Source organism: Halichoeres trimaculatus, unplaced genomic scaffold, assembly GCF_033239565.1.
Source record: "Halichoeres trimaculatus isolate MK-OKI-2021-1 unplaced genomic scaffold, fHalTri1.1 fHalTri1_scaffold_15, whole genome shotgun sequence".
Taxonomy (NCBI): domain Eukaryota; kingdom Metazoa; phylum Chordata; class Actinopteri; order Labriformes; family Labridae; genus Halichoeres; species Halichoeres trimaculatus.
Window position 1 is genome coordinate 14548070 of NW_027437193.1, and position 20311 is coordinate 14568380.

General features: G+C 39.4%; 1 protein-coding gene across 1 annotated transcript; it reads right to left on the reverse strand.

The window, feature by feature from the left end:
• Nucleotides 1-11402: 11402 nt before the first annotated feature.
• On the reverse strand, nucleotides 11403-13519 carry foxc1a (forkhead box C1a). Its single transcript, XM_074688847.1, has one exon. The coding sequence runs from the start codon at nucleotides 13217-13219 to the stop codon at nucleotides 11789-11791; it is 1431 nt and encodes a 476-aa protein (XP_074544948.1). The 5' UTR covers nucleotides 13220-13519; the 3' UTR covers nucleotides 11403-11788.
• Nucleotides 13520-20311: the final 6792 nt, after the last annotated feature.

Below are 20311 nucleotides of genomic sequence, written 5' to 3' on the forward strand. Positions count from 1 at the left end.
TTTTGAATGGCCAGACAGGGTAGGAGAAAAATATTTACACGATTGACATCTCCATCTCTGGAAGTTATAGGCAAGGCTTCTGGGTAGTGTTATAAACAACAGAAGCACAGATTAAACAGCTGAGGTGTACAATTTAGAGTGAAAATTGACAAGAGGTGGTTTGTTGGCTTTCTTGCTGCCTTTTTTCAGATTGTTCTCTTTGTTCTGTATCATGTTACATGTTCATAGCATAAAAGAGGTTAATGAAATTTTAAGACAAGTTTCCTCTTTCACTTATACTTTACATATGTAAATATTTAACTGTATGGCACATTTGGCATGGCTCCTACTAACCTGCATTTACACTCAGCTAAGCCTCAACTCACCTTTGCCTCCAGTCTACTTTTCGACTCCGTAAATATCTAGCCAAATAAAGTCCCCCTTCCTTTTTAATAGGTAATGTTATGAACCGAGAAGAAGAGAGTGTAATGAAACATTTGACCTCAGGCCCATGTTCAGGCCAGCTCCCAGCATGGCAGCGTTATTAGTCAGAGGAGGAAAGAATGACTAAGCGCATCTGTGCAGGGATGAGATTGAGAGATTGAGTTGGTCATTGGGCTTAAGGGTCATAAACCTTTTTCCAAGAACTTGTGCTCATTGAGATTAAAGGACTCAAGCCAAAACAATTGGTTAGAGTATTGCCTAAGAAAAATGTAATGTTTGATTTTAAAGTATCTGAAGAGTCAGCTAGAAAAAATGAGTGTTCTTTCAGCTTAAAAGTTCCTGTCAGGTTGATTTTGTCGCCCCCTGTGGACAAACTGTTTCCTCTCATCTCTTTTTTTTTGCCTGTTCTTGTTCAACACCTGTATACTAACACAAAAAGTCATCCTGCTGTCTTTTACATTCAAATGTATCCCTCGGACAATTTTTGGAGTGGAAACCGTAAACAAAGACAATTGGCAGTGAGTAGTTAACCGCTTTATCTTGCGCCACAGTTTCAAGTATTGAAAAAAACAAAGTGGAAATTATGCAGCTTGTTGATAATGGTCTAATATACTTTAAATGGCAACATTCATTTCAGCTCTTTGTGTTACTATAAGCTTGCGTTCAAAGATTTCACAGTGAACTGTAACGAATGGCTTAAAGAGAGCACATGGAGCAGCCAGTTTATACCACCCGCATCAGAAAGTTGAAGCTTGGTTGTACCCCTACAGTCGAGGGAGATAAGGGCCAAGAAGCCTCTTGATACCCTTACTGTCTAGTGTGCAATACACTACAAAAAAGTTTTACTCTGAGAGAAGAGATATTTAATTCTCTGCTGATTTTCCAGCGCAAATCAAGTAAACAAAGTATGTAAACACTGATTATGTTTCATCCTCCTTTTTGGGATGAAGCTACTGGTTTATAATTAATGCAAAGCTACTGTTCAGTTTTATTTTCATGAGGTAGAAAAAAATCTTTTTGCAGCATCAAGAAACATTTCAGTCTCTCTTACTTGCTTTGCTAGATGGGATATGATCTCAAACAGAAGCAGAATCTAGACTCTTAATAGAGGACTGACTTACTGGACCCTTCACCTCACTGTCAAGCAGTTGTCAGAGCCCATGTGTTTGACCCTCTCATTTGGCAAAGGCCAGTCAATTATTGAGAGAGTGCCTGAACAGTGGGGTCAATGTGTTTCTGCAGAGGTTAAATCAAGTGTGTTACCCTCCACAGTACGGATTGATGGCTGACCCACGTCAGCCGGTGAAACATACAGTCTGGAATTTTTGTAAACATCAATTTAAAGGGGGCTGCTGTGCCAGGTGGCTGCAGCACAGAGCTGTTTATTTCTGTGAACTGCTGGGGACTGCAGCCCTGCAAGCAGCCGCGGCGCTTTCATGTTTCCCCATACGGCATGCCCTATGCAATCGGCCCGCCTGTTATGAGCATGAAATAAACAAAACATTAGGTCATCATAAATCACGGGCCAATGACATGTCTGGAGCTGAGATTAGACAACAAGAGTAGAGCAGTGGAGCGCAGAGCGAAGCCGGCCTCTTGTCCTGCAGCCTGCAGCACCTTCTCCCCTCCTCGGTCCCAATGTGTAAGATCATTATTAAAATTGCAGCTCAATTAAGATAAGGCTAAATTACTTTCTCTGTCTCGCTCTTTGATGTTTGGGGGATTTTTCTTCTTTCTACTGTTGAAAAACAGGCAGTTTAAAAGGAGCGAGGGGGAGACAATCGCTTTGAGCACGCTTTGATGTTCAGGAGTCATAGCACTACACAGTTTGTGCATGACTGTTTTTAGTCAAAAAGGGAACGCTACATCCCATTTGCTTCATCGTAAAGACAGTTAAACTTTCTGGCAGAGTGACTTAGAGTTGTGAGTAAGCACTTGCGTGTGTGTGCATGTGTGTTGCATTCCACTTTGCCTGAACTCTTCATTTAGGTTGCCACAGGTCCTCGGTGCTGAAACGTAACTTCTTTTCCTTAATTTGGGTCCACTCTTCCTAATGAAGAATCAATGCAGAGTCGATGAAATTGAACTTGTTTGCTGTGCTGCATTAAAAGTTCTGTTTTCTGTATGTTTGATCAAATAAGCAACTAAATGACACTAAAAGTTTTTACACAATCTGCTTTTTGCATCTTTAAACAATCATAATCTTTTTTGCCACAACTTATTCACCCGCTCAGCCACTTTTGTCCATTGTTCCTCCTTGTTCTCTTTGTCTTAAAGTTCACGTATTTGCCTGACTTCTCACTGTAAACACAATGGAGAGAACATCAGAGGGCCGTGGACTGGGGGATGTTTATATGAGCAGAGAGCCTGGAGATGGAACAGAGATATGAGTGCTGATCTGTGAAAGGAACCACCGCTGTATCGCTGCTGCTCGCCATCACACACAAACACCATCTGGCTGCCTCTCAGCAGACGGAGAAGACCTCACACCTGCACTCCACACAGCAATGCTCGGGTAGCCACGGATATCATGTGAACCAGACTTGTCCTGACTTTTGCGTGCTTGTAAAACACAATAAAAACACATAAAATGTCAATGTTTACCTTATCTGGCTCTTCATTGTTGGTTCAACAGTGACAAAAAGATGGGGATTCAATGTTCAGGCCCTATTCATGGAGAAATCTTGCACTGTAACATTCACACACAGTAATCTTACACTCCGTACATTACAGTCACAACTCGAAAACTTACATGTGGGAGGTTGAGCGACATCCGGTCTTGAGAAATGAAGCCACTGAGGTGGAGCTATAAACTGCAGTTCCTCCAATGTCCACTTGAGGTTTGCTTCAAAAGCGACAGAAACCACATACACACACAATCAAAAGGCCCATCCCTGCAGCCAAATTACATGGGTTTACAGCCAGGTACAAAAAGAATACAATTCTAGTCTGAAGAGCTCATTTCTCTATCAGCACACACTGTATGAGTATATGAGGGGAGAATTTTAATAAGAATCATTAGATATGATGGTATTAAAGTTGTGGGTATTGTATAACTGGGGTCATGAAGCTGCTGGCAAAGGAGGTCAATGCCTGCATCATTTCAACCCCTTCGCTTCTTGCTAGGTCAGACAAAACTCAAGTATAGCCAGCACCTCAAGTATAGCGACTACAGGTGGGCATTTTATACCAGAATATTATTTAATAGTTGCTGTAATCTAATCATAGCCTGTTAGCATTCTTCCTCTAAATTGGCTAATTTATTCAGTGAGTAAATAACTGGAAAAGGATAGATAATCTTATATTTAAGATGGGATAATATTCACATCAACTCTTCAGTTTTTTTATTAATTCATAAGGACTTTAGTAAGGCAAACTGTTGATGAAATAAAGGCAAAAAAAGACCAAAACATGTATTTATATATTTTCATGTCAGCCAGTTTAAAACTGGTTCAAAAAGTATCAAAATAGAGACTCAGGTGTGCAGATCTAATTTCAATGCTTAAATCCAGGATGGAGCTCACAGGAAAAGGTCTCAAAATACATTTATTTCCACAAACAAGAGCAGAAATCTCAAAAGAATAAACCATCATCCAAACTTACTGTAACTACAGACCATAGATTTCATGAAAAACACTTGCAAAAAGTAAGCACACCTATCTCTCCATTTTGTTGTTCTTAGTCTTTACATATCAGTTTCTTCTAAGTTCCCTCTTTCGACCTCTTTTTGTGCTCTCTAAACTCTCCTCTTCTATCCAGTTTTTCTGTTTTTTACTCTGCAACCAGGCGTGCAAACAGAGAAAGGACAACTCAGAGAAAATTAGTTAACTGGCTGAAAAGTAAACAGTGGTGGGCAGAAAAAGACCACTGGGAGGAATGGCTTTCCTGTCAGAGGTCAAAGGGCAGATTGTCCGTTGACACCAACCCAGACAGCTGTCATCTGATATCCAGGTTAAATCACTGCAGAAGAGCTATGCTGAACTTATTATTTACTATCTGTACATAGTTATATTATAACCTGCAGGAATGGCTAACCACATTTTGTAGAGCTTGTTTTTGTTGTCACAGCTCCGGGACCTCAAACTGCATGATCATGTTGTTACAGGTAAAGGAAATGTGGTCATAAAAGTTTAATGCTGCAAAAGAAAAAAAACCTGTTTGATAATTGCAAGCGCTCTCATTTGCTCACTAGTAAAATTTTCAACAGCAGCTTTTCCCCTTTTACTGTGAACAGTTTGAAAAGCTGTGGCTCCAGGGTCAGTGTTTTTCTTTAAACTAGGTTGTTTTACTTGCCTGTGTTTCACCTCACACCCCATTCTGCATAGGGACTCTCCATGCACTTTTTTTCACCTGTTTTGTACAGTGTGTGTATTTTTTACTACCAGCGTCTTTGCTACCTGCTATTCTAGCAGCATGGCCTGAGCATGATGTATGTGAGATGTATATTAGTCAGCGTCAGCGAGCTGGTGTTGTGAATGAAATAGCACCCGTAGCAAACTGAATCAGACACACTGTTTTGAAACCACAAGAATACTGATGATTGAATGCTGACACCTTATTTATTGCTTGATTAAGTTTCAAAGTCATCTTTAAATACCTAGACATTTATGATGAGAAAACTCTGAAGGATGTATATTGCATGAGATTTTTAGTGTGTTTTACATACGATATATAGAGTCAAAGGCATACATTTAAATACAAAAATACCATGCATGGGTCCAGTATTTGCAGAACTATTCTAGTTATCAGAAAAGATGTTGAGTTGTAGCATGTAACATAAGGTTTCACTGATAATCGATAAATGAAAAACACACTTTGAAGGTACAATAGGTGTTTGTTTCTTTTTGCTCATTGCACATTTAAAAGCAAGTCAATAAAATTAGTGAGACTGAATTTGGATTGACTTTTTTAAAAATCCTTATCAGCACAAGTATGACATAACAAATCTGTCAACACCATTGGAGTGGGCAAACAAACTCTAGATTTGCAGAGGGGAGGAATGACATGCATCCCCTTTAATGATGTTGAATGAGCTACTGCTCACTTTTGGATATACTTCTGTGGTTCAGGAAATAAACACACACTGCTAGTTGTGAAATTAAAAATACATGCAACTTGTTTGTTTTGTCATTTTCCCAGGGAGCCCAGGAAGTTGTCAATGTGTCTTTTTGTAAAGACATTACCAGTGCTACAATCTGACTTTCAAAATAAAAGCAGGGACAGAGGAGGGAATATATGGTGAGTTGCTTCTATGTTTTAATTTTTTAGAGGAATTATGACAGTTATGAAATACAATTAGACAAATATTATTTAAAGTTATTTTCTTTTAATCCACACTTATCAGATTTTATTAAACACTGGAGTGAATTTTTACTGGCATTAAAAGGCTTTACTTCTACACATACATGCAAATAATACATCATCTTTAAGTTTGCTTTCTTATCCTCTGTTATTTTTTTCCTTTTTTATTTTATCTTATTTTATTTTATTAAAAAAATATATATTTTGCAGCTCAGTCAATCTATGCCTGTTCTTTTTCTACATCCTCTCTTTCTTCTTCAGACGGGCTAAAGGACCCAGGAGTGAGATGGGTCACTTCCATGGACTGTCTCCTCCTCTTTTGGGAGCAGATGACACCCACCTCCCTGAACTTAAAAGGATGTGAGGATCAGAGGAGAGTCTGGCGAAAACCACATCCATGTGTATACATGCCCAATGTCCCTTTGAAGCTGGGGGCACATTACACATTTGAATGGTTGGTCATGTATATTTCATTTTAAACACAAAAGGTTTTCAAAAGGGATTTTGTATTATTTAGCTGTTTCATATAAAAACAATAATCTGGCAAAATTTCTTCAAGAAAAAAGAAAATTTCTCATTAAAACATCGATATTTGTAAGACCTTCAACCACTAGTTGGAATATATTTCTGCTGACTGCAGTCACACAAGTTCACTATAAAATCTGTGACAGTTTCTTGTCTGTGAAACAGAAGTGTGTGTGTGTGTGTGTGTGTGTGTGTGTGTGTGTGTGTGTGTGTGTGTGTGTGTGTGTGTGTGTGTGTGTGTGTGTGTGTGTGTGTGTGTGTGTGTGTGTGTGTGTGTGTGTTTTCATAGCCCAGTGGCCGCCTTGCTCGCGCCATAAAATGAGATGAGAGCCTCGAAAGACACAGACAACTGCTACTGTGGCTCAGATAGCAGCAGATGGACAGCTTTGAAGCGTTCCTCTCATGTCACCAGCTAGAGTTCAAGTCTGACGGGTCTTCTGTCATCTTAAAACCTTTTGTTAGGATATAAATTCACTTGTGACGTGCTGATTATCGTGTTTCTCTGCGGTTATCTGATCAAATTGTGTTAAGCAATCTGTCTACGCGAGTAAGTATATTCAAGAAGCAGCCAGGACACTTGTTTTTATCGAAATTACAAAAAATCAACGCATAATGCGCGTCAAGGTTATTCTACAGTGTTTTTAAAATTAGTTTCCCCCCCAAAAGGGTTGCTTTACATATGACTCAAATAACTTTTGATTATTTTGCTGAAAAAAAGATAAAATAACCCAAAACATTAGATCACGGCGCTTTTGATTAATTAACAACGTTGTTTATTCAGACAGGTAACACTGTGTCATTTCCCTTACGAATCTGTGCTGAGAAATTCATCAGCAATTAAGTGATTAGAAATCGAAATATAATTTTATCACCCACACCTGCGACAGTATGAAGCTTGATTTTGGCCCAACAAAATAAAAGTCCGTCATACAGTTTTGGGCTTTAAAAAATCAAATAGCTAAAAATACATTCATAAAATTAAAGTACAGGTGACGATAAATTACTGCGAGCCTCGCGGGATAATTGAGACATTCAGGCGCGTAAAAAGGTGCTATAATTAGAAACCGCAGGCGCGCGCAGCAGAGAAACAGCTTTTGTATAACTTGAAGGAAACTCTGTTCGCTCTTGAGGTAAACCCGCCAAGGCTGCAGGGTTATTCGCAGGTCGCTCCGAATCCACAGAGCTCCATTATTCTGCTTTACCGGGTCTGCAGGAGCTCACTACTACTACTACTCACTTTAAAGATGATTTCAAGCTGAATCCAGAAGCCTTGTTTACACCTCATCGCTCTGTCTGTTTTGACAAGAGCGGGGGAAGAATTGATTAAAAAATTATCGTTTGTCTTTACAGGGAGACACGCAGGATTAAAAGGCTGCACGCGGTGCTGATTTCTCCTTATGGGAGACAAGTGTTGGACCTCCAACCTTTCACTCGTTTGGCCGCAGAGCAGACAGCATTTGCGTCTATGGACTCCTAATTAGAAACAGATGGCGCGCGCAGCTCAGGTCTTGTACACTAAAAGAGAGCTGAAACATTTTCCACACTGAGCAGAGCTGGACACTGCAGACACACACAGGTGCACACAGTCTGCACGAGGCTGACACTGAGACCTCAGGGGGAGGTTTCTCCAGGGGGAAAGTTCTGGCACAATTGAAAAGCGTTTTTAGGCAGAGCTGGCACAGGTAACAACCAACAAGAAGGGACAATTATTGCTTCGTAGATCTCCAAACTTACTAACATAAAAGACTCAGTGCCTATTTAATCAGGCACCAAATAAATAAAAACATACTGTGTCAAATCAAGAATCAAAATTAATCATTTAGTCTTATCCAAATGTATTGGAATAAAACGTAAGTCTTTAAAATTCATATCAATATAAATTAAACACTGGAATTATCTGTGCTTCAATATCGTCAATTTGATCATCATGCTTCGTCATGACTGTGGTGATAATATTGATATCTGAAGGTTGCTAAATGGGAGTCTATCTGACTTGTGTTTGCGCATGATCAGAAAGTAGTTCCACTAAATCTCAGGTTTGCTCTATTTTAATAAGCTTTCACTGATAATTCAATATTTTTCACAGGTATTGTCATTTTGAAATAATAATACTTTTTCTGCCCAGTTGTATATTTGTACATGCATTATTCTTGAACTTTGCCCTGACCTCTAAACACAAAAGCAAACATCTCGCTTACTGCCACTTACGTTTGTCAAATCATCACCATAATGTATGACAAGCTAAATATTTGTTTAAGGTAATGTTTTTGAATAATGAAACGCCTGTTACCTACGTTTGCCTATTCTGAGAACATTTTCAGAAACAAATAGGAGGGGCAAACATCTAAAATAAAACAACACAAATCCTTTACTGTTTCAGAAAATCAACACAGAGCTGCAGTTTTTATGTTAAATATAAATTCCTTGGTCTACATAGACGTTTTTGTCTTCGCTATTTCAGCCGTAGCAATGAGGGAAGTTGTGCATTTGCAGGAATGTGGCGGAACGTTTCGCACAGGCTGCAACAGGGGTCCCCAAAACTGGACGTGACGAGGAGCCCTAAGCAGACATGAGGTCCCTGTTGAAGATCTGATGAGTAACATCTGATCAGATGTTTTGGTTTTTCCGTTGGGGATTTCTACAACAGCCATGTGTGCTCTTGGTTGGGATAAAGCTGGAAAAATTGTAACCCTTATTTTTTTCTAATCCCCCTTCAAAAGGGAAATGAAAGTGAAATTAAATTTGTACTTCTTCTGCTGTGGGACCCCTCGGGACAGGATGACGGTCCCTGGGCTCCAGATAGGAAACTGCAGGCTTATTGCTAATTACAGTATCAGCCTATCTCCGATGCCACAAAATAAAAAGTTATAATCTTCCATTTCGAGCGTTTACTGCATCATTTGAGGATTCAGATTCGGTTTCTATCATTTTTATGCGCTCAAATCAAACCCAGCAAGCTCAGCTCAGCTCTCGTTGTCTCTGTGTGTATGAGCGCGCGCCTGAGTGTGTATATGTGTGTGCTACGTCCTGTTACATTGTTGAGGGTGCTCTGGCGGCCGACATCCTCCTCATTGACCTCCTTCTCCCTCTCTGCCTTTTCCGTCTCATGAAAAACGATTCCACGTCTCTGATTGAATTTTATTCCTTCCTGACCTGCTCGTTTCTGTGAGGGCGCCATCAATCTTTGGACTAACACGACGTTTGTTTATTAGGCCCCAACTTGGGAAAGTATCTAATGACTTTTAGGAGCATTCGGCGCAATCGTGGGAGACGCTGCATTTCTGTGGTTACACCGAACAATTGAAAAAAATTCTGTTTTGTTTTATGCCGTTTAGTCTTTGTTTGCGAATATAAAACACGTATACACACAGCCTGCAGCTAACCATTCGTGTTTTGTGTGCCCTCAGTAACTCCGCTATCTTTCTCATTAGTTTGCATATCTGATGCTGTTGAGAGAAAAATAAGATACAAGCCCATCAAAATTAACTTGACTTTAAAAAAAAAGAAAGGAAAGAAAAATCACAACTTGTATTTAAGTTTAAAACAACATTTTAAAAACAGACAGAAAAAATAGTTTTTCTGCTGTGGGTTCTTAGTTTGGTCTGGCATCGTCTGTAGGACGTGCTGGCCTCCACTCCTCATATTTTAGGAATAACTTTGCAACCAAAAAGCAGATAAACAGAATTTGGGACCCCCCCAAAAAGCACACATTAAATTAAAAAATGGAAGATTTAGTTACCAATTATATTTTTTAAAAATCTATCGTTTGGTGATGATTCTATTTTCAAAAACCTGTAACAGTACTGCCATTATAGCTTTATTAACAATTTAAATTTTCTCTTTGCGATTCTGTTCATACTTTAACAGGAATAATGTGTGTAATTGTTATTCATATTTTTCTATTATTTTTATTTATAATTTTTTTATTTTATTATCATGGTGTCTTTTACGCACACTTGCCATGCGTCATTCTGTACATACCTAATATACGTATCAGTCCAAAAAAGACCAGTTTAACATTATTCTAAATGTTCCATATGTTTATCACAATTTTAAATAAATATCTACTTTTTATTTAATTTATTTTGTTTGTGTTAAGTCAAATTAAAAATAAAAATACAACACAGGGAGACAATACACTGTTCAATTCTACTGTGATCGCCAGGACATGCTATATTTTTTTCTTGATTTTTACTATTCTGCGTAATTTTTTTTAAAGCCAGTTCAATATAACTTATGAGTGTCCATTGAACGTGACTGAGAAGAATGGTTCTCATTCATTCATGTCAATGAGAGAAAATAAACCGAACTGCCTCTAAAGGAAAAAAAAAACATCAAACCAGGATTACAATCCATCATCACTTTGACAATTCCAGCACGAGAAGCTGATTTAATATCCACACACCGCAGCACACCAGTATTCATAACAACGTGAGCTACACAAAATAATAAAAAGCGTGACGATTGCAGTTGTCTCCGTTCACGTCAGCGTCATGTCAGACTGGTGAGAATTCAAACATCAGACGTAAAGTGACAACAACACTATCTTTGGCATGTGTGGTATGATATTAAGTAAGCAGAGGTATGCGCCAGTAAACACACAACGCGCTCCAAAACAAAGTAGTGCTGCTGTGTGCAGGCTGGCTCCAGGTCTGCAGGCCTCAGGTCAACACTAGCTCGTATAAATCCTCCAACTTTTCTAATATGGTTGTAAAAATGCACGCAGTAATAATTATCAACGTCAATAAGTTTTCAAATAAATGCTACCTCAGCTGGCTTTTTCTATTTGGACGTGCGAACGCAGTTGAATTAAAGGGGCTTTCTCTCTGTGTCTGTCACACTACCTAAAAAGCGTCTCCGCCTTGATAATGACTTATATTGGACAATTTATCAGTAATTTAAGAGTCTTTGTCTTAAAGTTAATATTTTGGAATGAAAATGTGTGTCTAACTCCTACGCATAACATAAAAGAGAAATAACCGATATTCTTTTCTATTTTTAAAACTTCAGTTTCAAATATTAGCCTGAGTTTAATGTCTGCAAGAAACGAGGCGTAACTTTAAACTCAAGTAAAATGACAATTTATTAAACAAACAAACAAATCCTTCAAAATACTTTTCAACAAAGGAAGAATCTTTGAAATAGTACGGCGATATACACGTTCCTTTTTTCCTTACTTTTATAATGGAACAGATTTTTGGACACTTAAGGCAATTCAATTTTTAGAAACACTTTTTTTAGGTGTTTGGTCCATAATATCCGGCTACATTTTTAGAAATAAATTACTATATGCAATTTACACGTCCATGAAAACTGACGTATCTATAACATAAAATAAAAGGCACAAAAGCAAAGAGAGACTTACGTGTTATTGGCAGTAACACTGTTCTTTAGAAAAAGAAAAAAAAAACATCAAGTCTTTTCTGTGTTTTCTGTCTCATGTTAAGTCCATGTGGGGGAAATTTGGGATTTTACTGAAAGAGTTCAAACACCGTGAGGGAAATACTGAGCCTGTTTTTTGTGGCTGTTTGTCTGTTGGTCAGAACTTGCTGCAGTCGTATACGAAAGCTCCTGAAGTGCGGTAGATGGACTGGCTCGGTGGGAATGACATCTGACAGCTGTTATTCCCATTGACCGGAGAATTATTCAAGCCAATTCTCTGGGACTCGAACATTTCTCGGACTGAGTGGAAGTTCTGCTGCTGCGCCGTGGGGTACGTCGCACCCAGATGGCCCAGGTCTCCGGCCTGGTTGAGGTACCATGAGGTCAGCCTCCCTTGGTGGGCATGGTGGCCCTCCTGCGCGGAGTTCAGGTTCGCGTGGCTCAGGGAGGACGAGGTGGTGGTGACTGAGTAATCTGGCAAAGTTTCGTCCACGGTGGTGCTCGGTGCCAGGTGGCTCGATCTGTCCCCGGCGTACAAGCTCATGGCTTGCATGTTACAATGATAGGTGGCGTTGGAGGTAGTGGAGATGGAGTTTTGGGTACAGGGGGAACTATACACAGATGTCTGACTTGGAGAATAGTTTAAGGACAACGACGGGGTAATACCTGTCCTGGTGGAGGCGCTCAGGCCTGAGGGGAGCTCTGTGGCCCCTTGTGGAGACCCCCGGAGGGAGGTCATGATGTTGTCCACGCTGAAGCCCTGCGTTGAGGCCTGGCCGTGGTGCTGGTGGTGCTCGGAGCTGTCCATACCGATGGATCTATTGGAGGGGATGCTGTGAGGACTCCCACTGGACATGCTGCTGCTGCTGTCCGGGCTCTCGATTTTGGGCACGGTGCTCAAAGAGGGTGAGTCGGCCTGCGGAGGCGTGACTGTCCCGTTCTCAGTCTTAATATCCTGGATCCTCACCGGCTTGGACCCCTGCACCGGCTGCTCCTGCTCCCGGCCTCCCTGCTGCCTCTGCGACGTGACGTCCTTCTGCACCCGCTCCTCTTTCTCCTTCAGCGCGTCCTTTTTCTTGAACCGCCGCCTCCTTCTCAGGAAGCTCCCGTTTTCGAACATGTTGTAAGAGTCCGGGTCGAGGGTCCAGTAGCTGCCTTTACCAGGTTTCTTATCGTCACGGGGCACTTTGACAAAACACTCATTGAGGGACAGGTTGTGCCTGATGCTGTTCTGCCAGCCTTGCTTGTTGTCTCTGTAGAATGGAAACCTCTCCATGATGAACTGGTAAATCCCATTCAGGGTCACCTTCTTGTCAGGAGAGTTTTGGATAGCCATGGTGATGAGCGCGATGTAGCTATATGGGGGTTTTACCATATCCTTAGGCTGAGGTTGAGGGGTGTACGGGCCGTACGCGCGCGCCATGCTGGCAGGGTACTGGTCATGGGCCGCATGAGAGTACATGTTCATAGGTGCAGCCATCCCGGTGTATCCTCCACCAGCTGCGGCCCTGTAGTAACTGGGGTCGCTGCTGATGTACGGCACGACACCCAGAGAGTTCGGGCTGGAGACGGAGTAGCGAGCCTGCATGTCTTCGGCAAAAAAAGCTCCAAATTACGCACACGGAGAGCTCCACTTCTCCCTCCTCTGGCTCCAGAAGGCGCACAAATCACAGCTCCTCCACTGCGCACTTGCAAAGAAAAAGAGGAAAAGTTTCAACAACAGTGCAACGTGCCGGATCTCTGCTGTGTTTTAAGCCATCCCCATGTCTGCGTCTCTGTGAAACGCACATCGAAAACGTTCTGAAACTTTGGATATCCGTCACCACGGGACTTTTGCGCAGTTAAATTCTTTCCTCCTTTTTGCTGTGTCTGGAGCTCCTCCCTTAGAGTGCGCGAGCTGTCCAATGAGAAGTGAGGCAGTGTGGAGGGAGCAGAGAGCTCCTGGCCACACTCGTGGGGTTTTTTTTTTTCATGTCAAACGAGGGAGAGAGGAGGTGTCGGTAACTCCCAGCCCACTCCAGCCAAGACTTCAGACGTGACAGAGCAGCTCACACATGTGCGCAATCGGAGCGTGGAGGGCAAATTCCCCGCACACTTTGTCACAGAAAACCATCCTCTGTCAGGCCTACTGATGTCTTTATAAAATAAAAGCTGAGGAGTGGTCTGTGAAATTAAAAAACAAATGTACGGTCATTATGGCATAAACTGATTCTGCAAATCTCTTTTTTTAAAATACAATAAAATTAAAAAAGTAATAACGCACAAAAAATATTTTTGTTGCTTCTATCATTTTCAAAAGTCCCTACAAAATAATTCTTATTTTGGATCTATTTTATTTAGTTCAACACTGAACCAAATGGCCTAATTTACGCACAGTTTTAACGCACGTCAAGGCGCATATTTATTAGTTAAAAGACTCAACTGCTACAGCAGGTCACTTTGAGATCAAAGCATCGCCTCTTTGTCAGTGGGCTGTTAAGTGAGATCTTATTACAGCGGAGTTATAAGACAGTTTGGGCTCTGAGGTGTGAGAGTTTATTCAAAGTAAAAAGGATTCAAAGAAACAGGGAACCAAATGGGATGACCATGACACCTTACGCAACCGCTCTTCAACAAAATGTTAGAGTATGTGATGTGCTGTGTAAGAGTGAGATTGTATTGTCACGCAAAGAGGGTGAATACGTAAAAAGCTTCTCACCGTTGATGTTCAAAATAGTCCATTGAGTTTGTAAGGGCGTTTTAAGGCAGAACAGTCAGTGTTATTAATTCTAAGGCTGATTTGAAATAGAAGCAGATTTTGACTAAAGATAGTATAAGATCTAATTAAGCAGAACCTTGAGGCCTCTGTGGGCCTTTATCACCCTGCTGTCTGAGGCGACAGTGCATGAAATTGTGAATGGTCACTGTGAGGCAAAGTTACAGTCCCAATATCGCAGTAATCCTCCGCAGGTCGTCTTAATTAAAGGTCCATGCAGTGGCCCTGCTGCTCGGCCGGTTTCTCCTTACATGGACCCGGGCATGAACTTTTTCCACCGCCCCGGGCTGTTTACTCAACTCACGACAGACTTTTGACTTAATACCGCGGCCTGCCCACCCAGCCATCCTGAGATCTTCATTATTGAGGGTATCCACGAGTGGAACCACAGCGACACACATGAGTGGGTGTGGAGATGATAAGCGAAACAGGAACACACAGATTTAGTTGATCACTGCAAAAAAAAAAAAAAAAAAAAAAAACTTAAATTATTGTGAAGTGTAACTTTTTGGTGGCGTCCACACTTGTTGATCTTTTATTACTTTGGTTAAAAATCTAGTTAAATTTAATGTGAATGATGAAATTTAATTTCTCCCCATTTGTTTTCTTTTATAGAACAATACAATCAAGCATACATCAAGGAAACTTTTATAATGCAGAACTATGTAGTGCTAATGGAACTACATAGACTGATTCAAATAAAGCAGCTCATGCTGATGACCAGATTCGGCTCAGTAAAAAAAAAAAAGTAAACAACAACAAAAGACTGTTGGATGGATAGCGATAGATGGATTCGTTACGATATCTATAGTTTTGGCTCCCTCTAGTGTTCAGGTAGGCAAATATTCTGCGAAACATTGGCTATTTGCCACTTTTTATTATACTGCGGTAACAGATCGTAATTTAACTGGAGTGTATGATTAAAAATCTATTGACAAAAGCTATAACTCAATCTGCAAATTTAGTTTTTTTTGTCAAGAAACCAGCTCAAGATGAGATATGTAGGCTATTGGAAATATGGTGTGTTATGTACAGCCTACATATATGTTAATCAGGAATCGGATCTTTGTCACCATGACAACATCTGTTGGCTACACAAGTTATACTTCTTTTCTCTTACCTCTGCTGACTTTAAACTACACGATCTTGATTTACTGGTGATAAGGTCTGTAGAAGTTGACACAGAGGTGGCAGGACATTATTGAGACACCACAGCCCCCTAACGGTCAGATTCAGTATTACAGTCTCATATCAGCACAGTGAGTCAGGCATCAACCAGTTATGAGAAGAGACTGGAGACATCTGTTGACAGCATGAAACCACCACATTTGTTGAAAGATTATATATTCAGGCCTTCCCATCTGTGATACAAATGTGTGTTATTAACATGTAATAAATCATATTTCAAGGCTTTTTAAAAGACAAACTTTCCTTCTTTCTAATTTTTAAGTAAAACAATGTCTGTGTCAGACAAAATACTTGTGTGTGTGAGCAAATATTAAAGAACTGTGCTAGTGAAGCAGTCTAAATCAAGTTGTTGCCTCCAGAATTTAACTGGCATTTCATTCTTTTTACTGCTAATGCATTAATGTGTGAAGATTACTTTTCTCTGGTAATTATCATTGGTAAATGGACTGTGCTTACATAGCCTTTTTTCTCATCTTCAGACCACTCAAAGCACCTAATATTGTTAGTTTCCTTCACACCACATTTAAACACTGATGTCATGGGGCGCTATTTAAAGCATCATCAGTTAAAAAAACAAAAAAAAAAACCTGTTCAATTCACCCTGTGTTGGTGCAGCACCGGTGGTAGTTGGGGGTTAAGTGTCTCATTCTATTTATTTTCTTATTCAAAGTAGAAGCAAAAAATGATGAAAATTTCAGCACAGCAGTGTAAATATGCCAGAGTTACGCAACAGTGGGACTGAACCCCCAGAGATAACTTACTCTACCAATACAACCACAGTGAATTTTTGTGCCTCTAACCTGGCTCTGAGAGAGTATCAAGCTTTATTTTTGCTTAAGCTGAAATACCTAATTGTAAACTAAATTACTAATGACTCGAAAAGTAGAGTCACTACATTACTCTTGTTTTTATTGTATTCAACCTTATTTAACTGGATAAGAAACCCATTGAGATCAAGATCTCTTTCCACCTGGCCAAGAAGTCGTAAGCACATGTCATAAAAAAGCACATTGAGTGTAGGCAGTGGATACACATACATATTTTGTGAGTGCTAGGTGTTTTGCAATAAAGTGCAGTAACTTTAACATAAAAAAACAGTTCTGATACAAGGAACAGAGAGAAGGAGGATAACTTAAATAAGACTAATGGAGTGGACAGGATTGTATATGCCTCTGAAGTGTTGCAGAGTCAAATTGCACAATGTACTTCTATTCCATTCATGCTTTTTACTTTGTGTTGCTTGTCTTATTTTAGGGATGCACGAAATTGGATTTTTTTTTTTTGTCAATATTCAATATGCCGATATTTAACAACTCATTTAGCCAATACTGATACTGATATATTTTCTGTGCACATAATTGCAGAGATTATCAATCCTTTTTCTGTATTGGAAGTAACATATTGTATTGTGGTGCATATTCTAATCACATTTGTTATGTAGTATTCATGAATTGTGCAAAATTAGAAAAATGTACTTGAAACTGTATCTTTATTTATGACACTTGCTTTTAAACAAAAATTCCAAAAGATAAATCTTACTTGAAAGCTGGATGATGCTCTTCTTGAGAAAATCCTAACTTTACCCACAACCAGGGCAAATTTGGCTAATTTCACAATTGACAGTCAGTAAATATAACGTCTGTTCACAGGGAGCATGTGAGTAGTGCAACTACAATTAAACCCAAATTAAATAAAATGGTTTTTAGTTGGTAAATGGTGAATGTGCCAAAGTGAGTCAGCTACATGTACCTAACTGCTGCTTAAATTCAAGCTTAACTTAAAACAGGCTAAATATGAGACTACTCATTCTGCACTGGGCAAACAAAATCACAAAAAGTTAAAAAAAGAAAATAAAAAAAATCTGCAGCTTCAGCCCATTTTTATCATATTATTATATCAGCAGAATTATCTGTGTTGGCCCATGTCCAATATTTTTTTTAGCCAATACCGATAACGTGCTGATATCTTGCATCCATAGCTTTATGTTTCGTTTCTTACATAAAATAATTTTTCGACACAGTAAATACAGACAAAAAAACCTGTTGGACAAATCGTGTTTTCACACTTGCACTAGCACAATCTTCAGTGCATTCAGGGCCCTCGCCTTTGCTGTGTGTATCACAGGGTCTTCACATCATTTATCAAGTTAAATAAAACCAATCGGGTCACTGCTTACTCATCTTCAACTGCATTTTTTTTACACCTTTACCTCTGCTTCCTCTTCTAAGCCATGGGGGTAATGATAGGACAGCAACAATTGAGGAGTGATCTGAGCTCTGCACAACACACTAAATAAAATGTGTTATTTGCACAACTACTCTGACCTTTAACTATTATGTTGAATATGTTTTGTAAACACTTTATACTTGAAGTATGGGGAAAAAAGTATTAATTTTAAACTGATGTCTGAGATCATTTTTAATATTGTACATTTTTGTGGTGAATATCTTGTTAAAGCTACTGCGAGGAACGGTTTGTGTCAATTTTGTCGCCCTCTGTAGACAAAGCGGTGCTGCAAACATTTGTTGATTTTTCTCCTGCATACGTGTAATGTTTTTCTTTTGACAATGAAATGTATCACTCACTGTGGATATTTTCAGCTTTAAAAGTACAATGATGTTTTTTTCACACTGCTGTTTATCAACTTGTCTGGTACCTACCCCCACACAGAGTTTACAAGCATCAAAACAACCATCAAGGCAAACTTCTTTTTTCTTTTCTTTTCGGCTGGTGGCCCCGCTTGTTTTTGTAGCACACAGAGAGGTCTCACTGTTAGATTCAGTCTGTTCCAAAACCGTTCAAAATTGTATCACAGGAGCTTTAAATCTCTGGGTTATATTATTGTTTGACAACTCTTTTTGTAAAAGATTCTGTTTCTTCTGCATGTGATATTGTGAATAACTGCTCTGTAGTGTTTTTAGAATTTGGGCCACGTTAAAAAGGATGCACACTGTTAAAATTTTGAGAATAAAGTCATTAATTTATAGGATTAATCTAAAAAATTAAGAAGAATAAACTCATAAATTAAAAATCATGATACTTCGAGGAAAAAAGTTAAGAAAGTAAAAAAAAAAACTCAAAAAAGGATCATCTAAGCAGTGGCTGCAAAAGCACAAGCTGTTAGTTTCTCTTAGTCTCTCTCATCAATTTCAGAATCCTGATACTGTGGAGCTGATCCACGAAAAGATTTGGTATTGAGTCATTTGTGAAACCTATATTGAAGTATAGTTTTACAAGATGCTCTATGTAAGCCATTTTAGTTCAGGCTGCTCTGATGATATGTCCGTTTGTTAAAATAACAGTTAAAACAACCTAATTTGGAGTTTATTCTTGTAAATTTACAACTTTTTCAAACAAATTTAGTCACAAAGTAATGTTACAAACTGGGGGCGCAGATGGTCAAGGTCGCACCCCATGAGGTTTGCCCCCTCTAGTGGGTGACCCAGGTTTGAGTCCAGCCAGTGGCCTGTTTCCTGCATGTCACTCCTCACTCTCACCCCTTTTCTACTCTATCCACTGCCCCCTCCTGTCTCATTAAAGGCATGAAAAGAAAAATTTAAAAAATATATATTTTTTTTTAAAAGTTACAGTTACAAACATAAATATCAGAATCTCATATTTTACTACTTGGTGGCTCTAATCCTCTATCACAGTTAAAGATCTGCCACCTGTTGTGAATGAGAATATTCCAGTTAGTTTACAGGTGAAACTGAAGAGCAAATTGTTCAAAAGAGAGGCAGAGAGAATAAAGTCAAGAAGTTCATCCTCTCTTGGAGCTTTGATTGCGCTTTTACAGATTATTGTGATCCATTCACTCAAACACTACATAATGTCTCTAACTCACTCCACTAAAGTGCTAAGGGGTATATTGGCTTTATCATTTCCAACTGTTGGTAATTTCCAACAGAAACATGACACTGATAATGAACAGGGTTAGATCTGATGTCTAATTTCCTGTCAAACAGGAAACTTTTTGATCTTAAAGAAAAACTTATTCTCTCTGAAGTATCATGATAGGCAGCAAGAGAAACATTCATTATGTTAGTTATGCAAAATCTTTCATCAATGGAAAGACTGAAAACCTGATTCTGTGAGTTCACACTGGATTATCTTGTTCCATCAGCTATTTAAAGAGGTGAAAGTCTAATATAATCTGAATTTATAACATGCAAACTAAATGTTTAAGGCATTTTTGTTATAATCTGGGCAGCTCAAAAATCATCTCAAAATATCTGAAAGTTTCATTTTGAGTTATCACTATTCAAGCAGAATAAGTATATTTTGCTCAAGCTCAGAATATGCTACTATAGTAAAAGGAAAGACTGCTGACTTGTCAGTTGTCCAAAGGACAATTACTGACGCCCTCCACAAGGAGGCATTGCCATCGGAGGCCAAAAGTCTGGCAGTTCACAGAATGGGGCTTTGAAACATGTCAGTGGAAACTTGTCTGGAAAGAAAAAAAAAGGTGCACAAGCAACAGAAATGAGCACAGCCTCAAAGTCCATTTAAGAATTCTATGGAGAGTTTCTCAGTGAGTGAGTCTGGTGTCAGTACATCAAGAACAATCACACAAACATCTTCAGGATAGCGGCTTCAACTGTTTCACATCCAATATGTAACCACTCCTGAACCAAAGACAACATCAGACGCATCTAACCTGGACTAAAGGGGAAAAGAACTAGGCTTTTTCTCTGTGGTCCAGAGTTATCTTTTCAGATAAAAGTCAAATTTGCATTC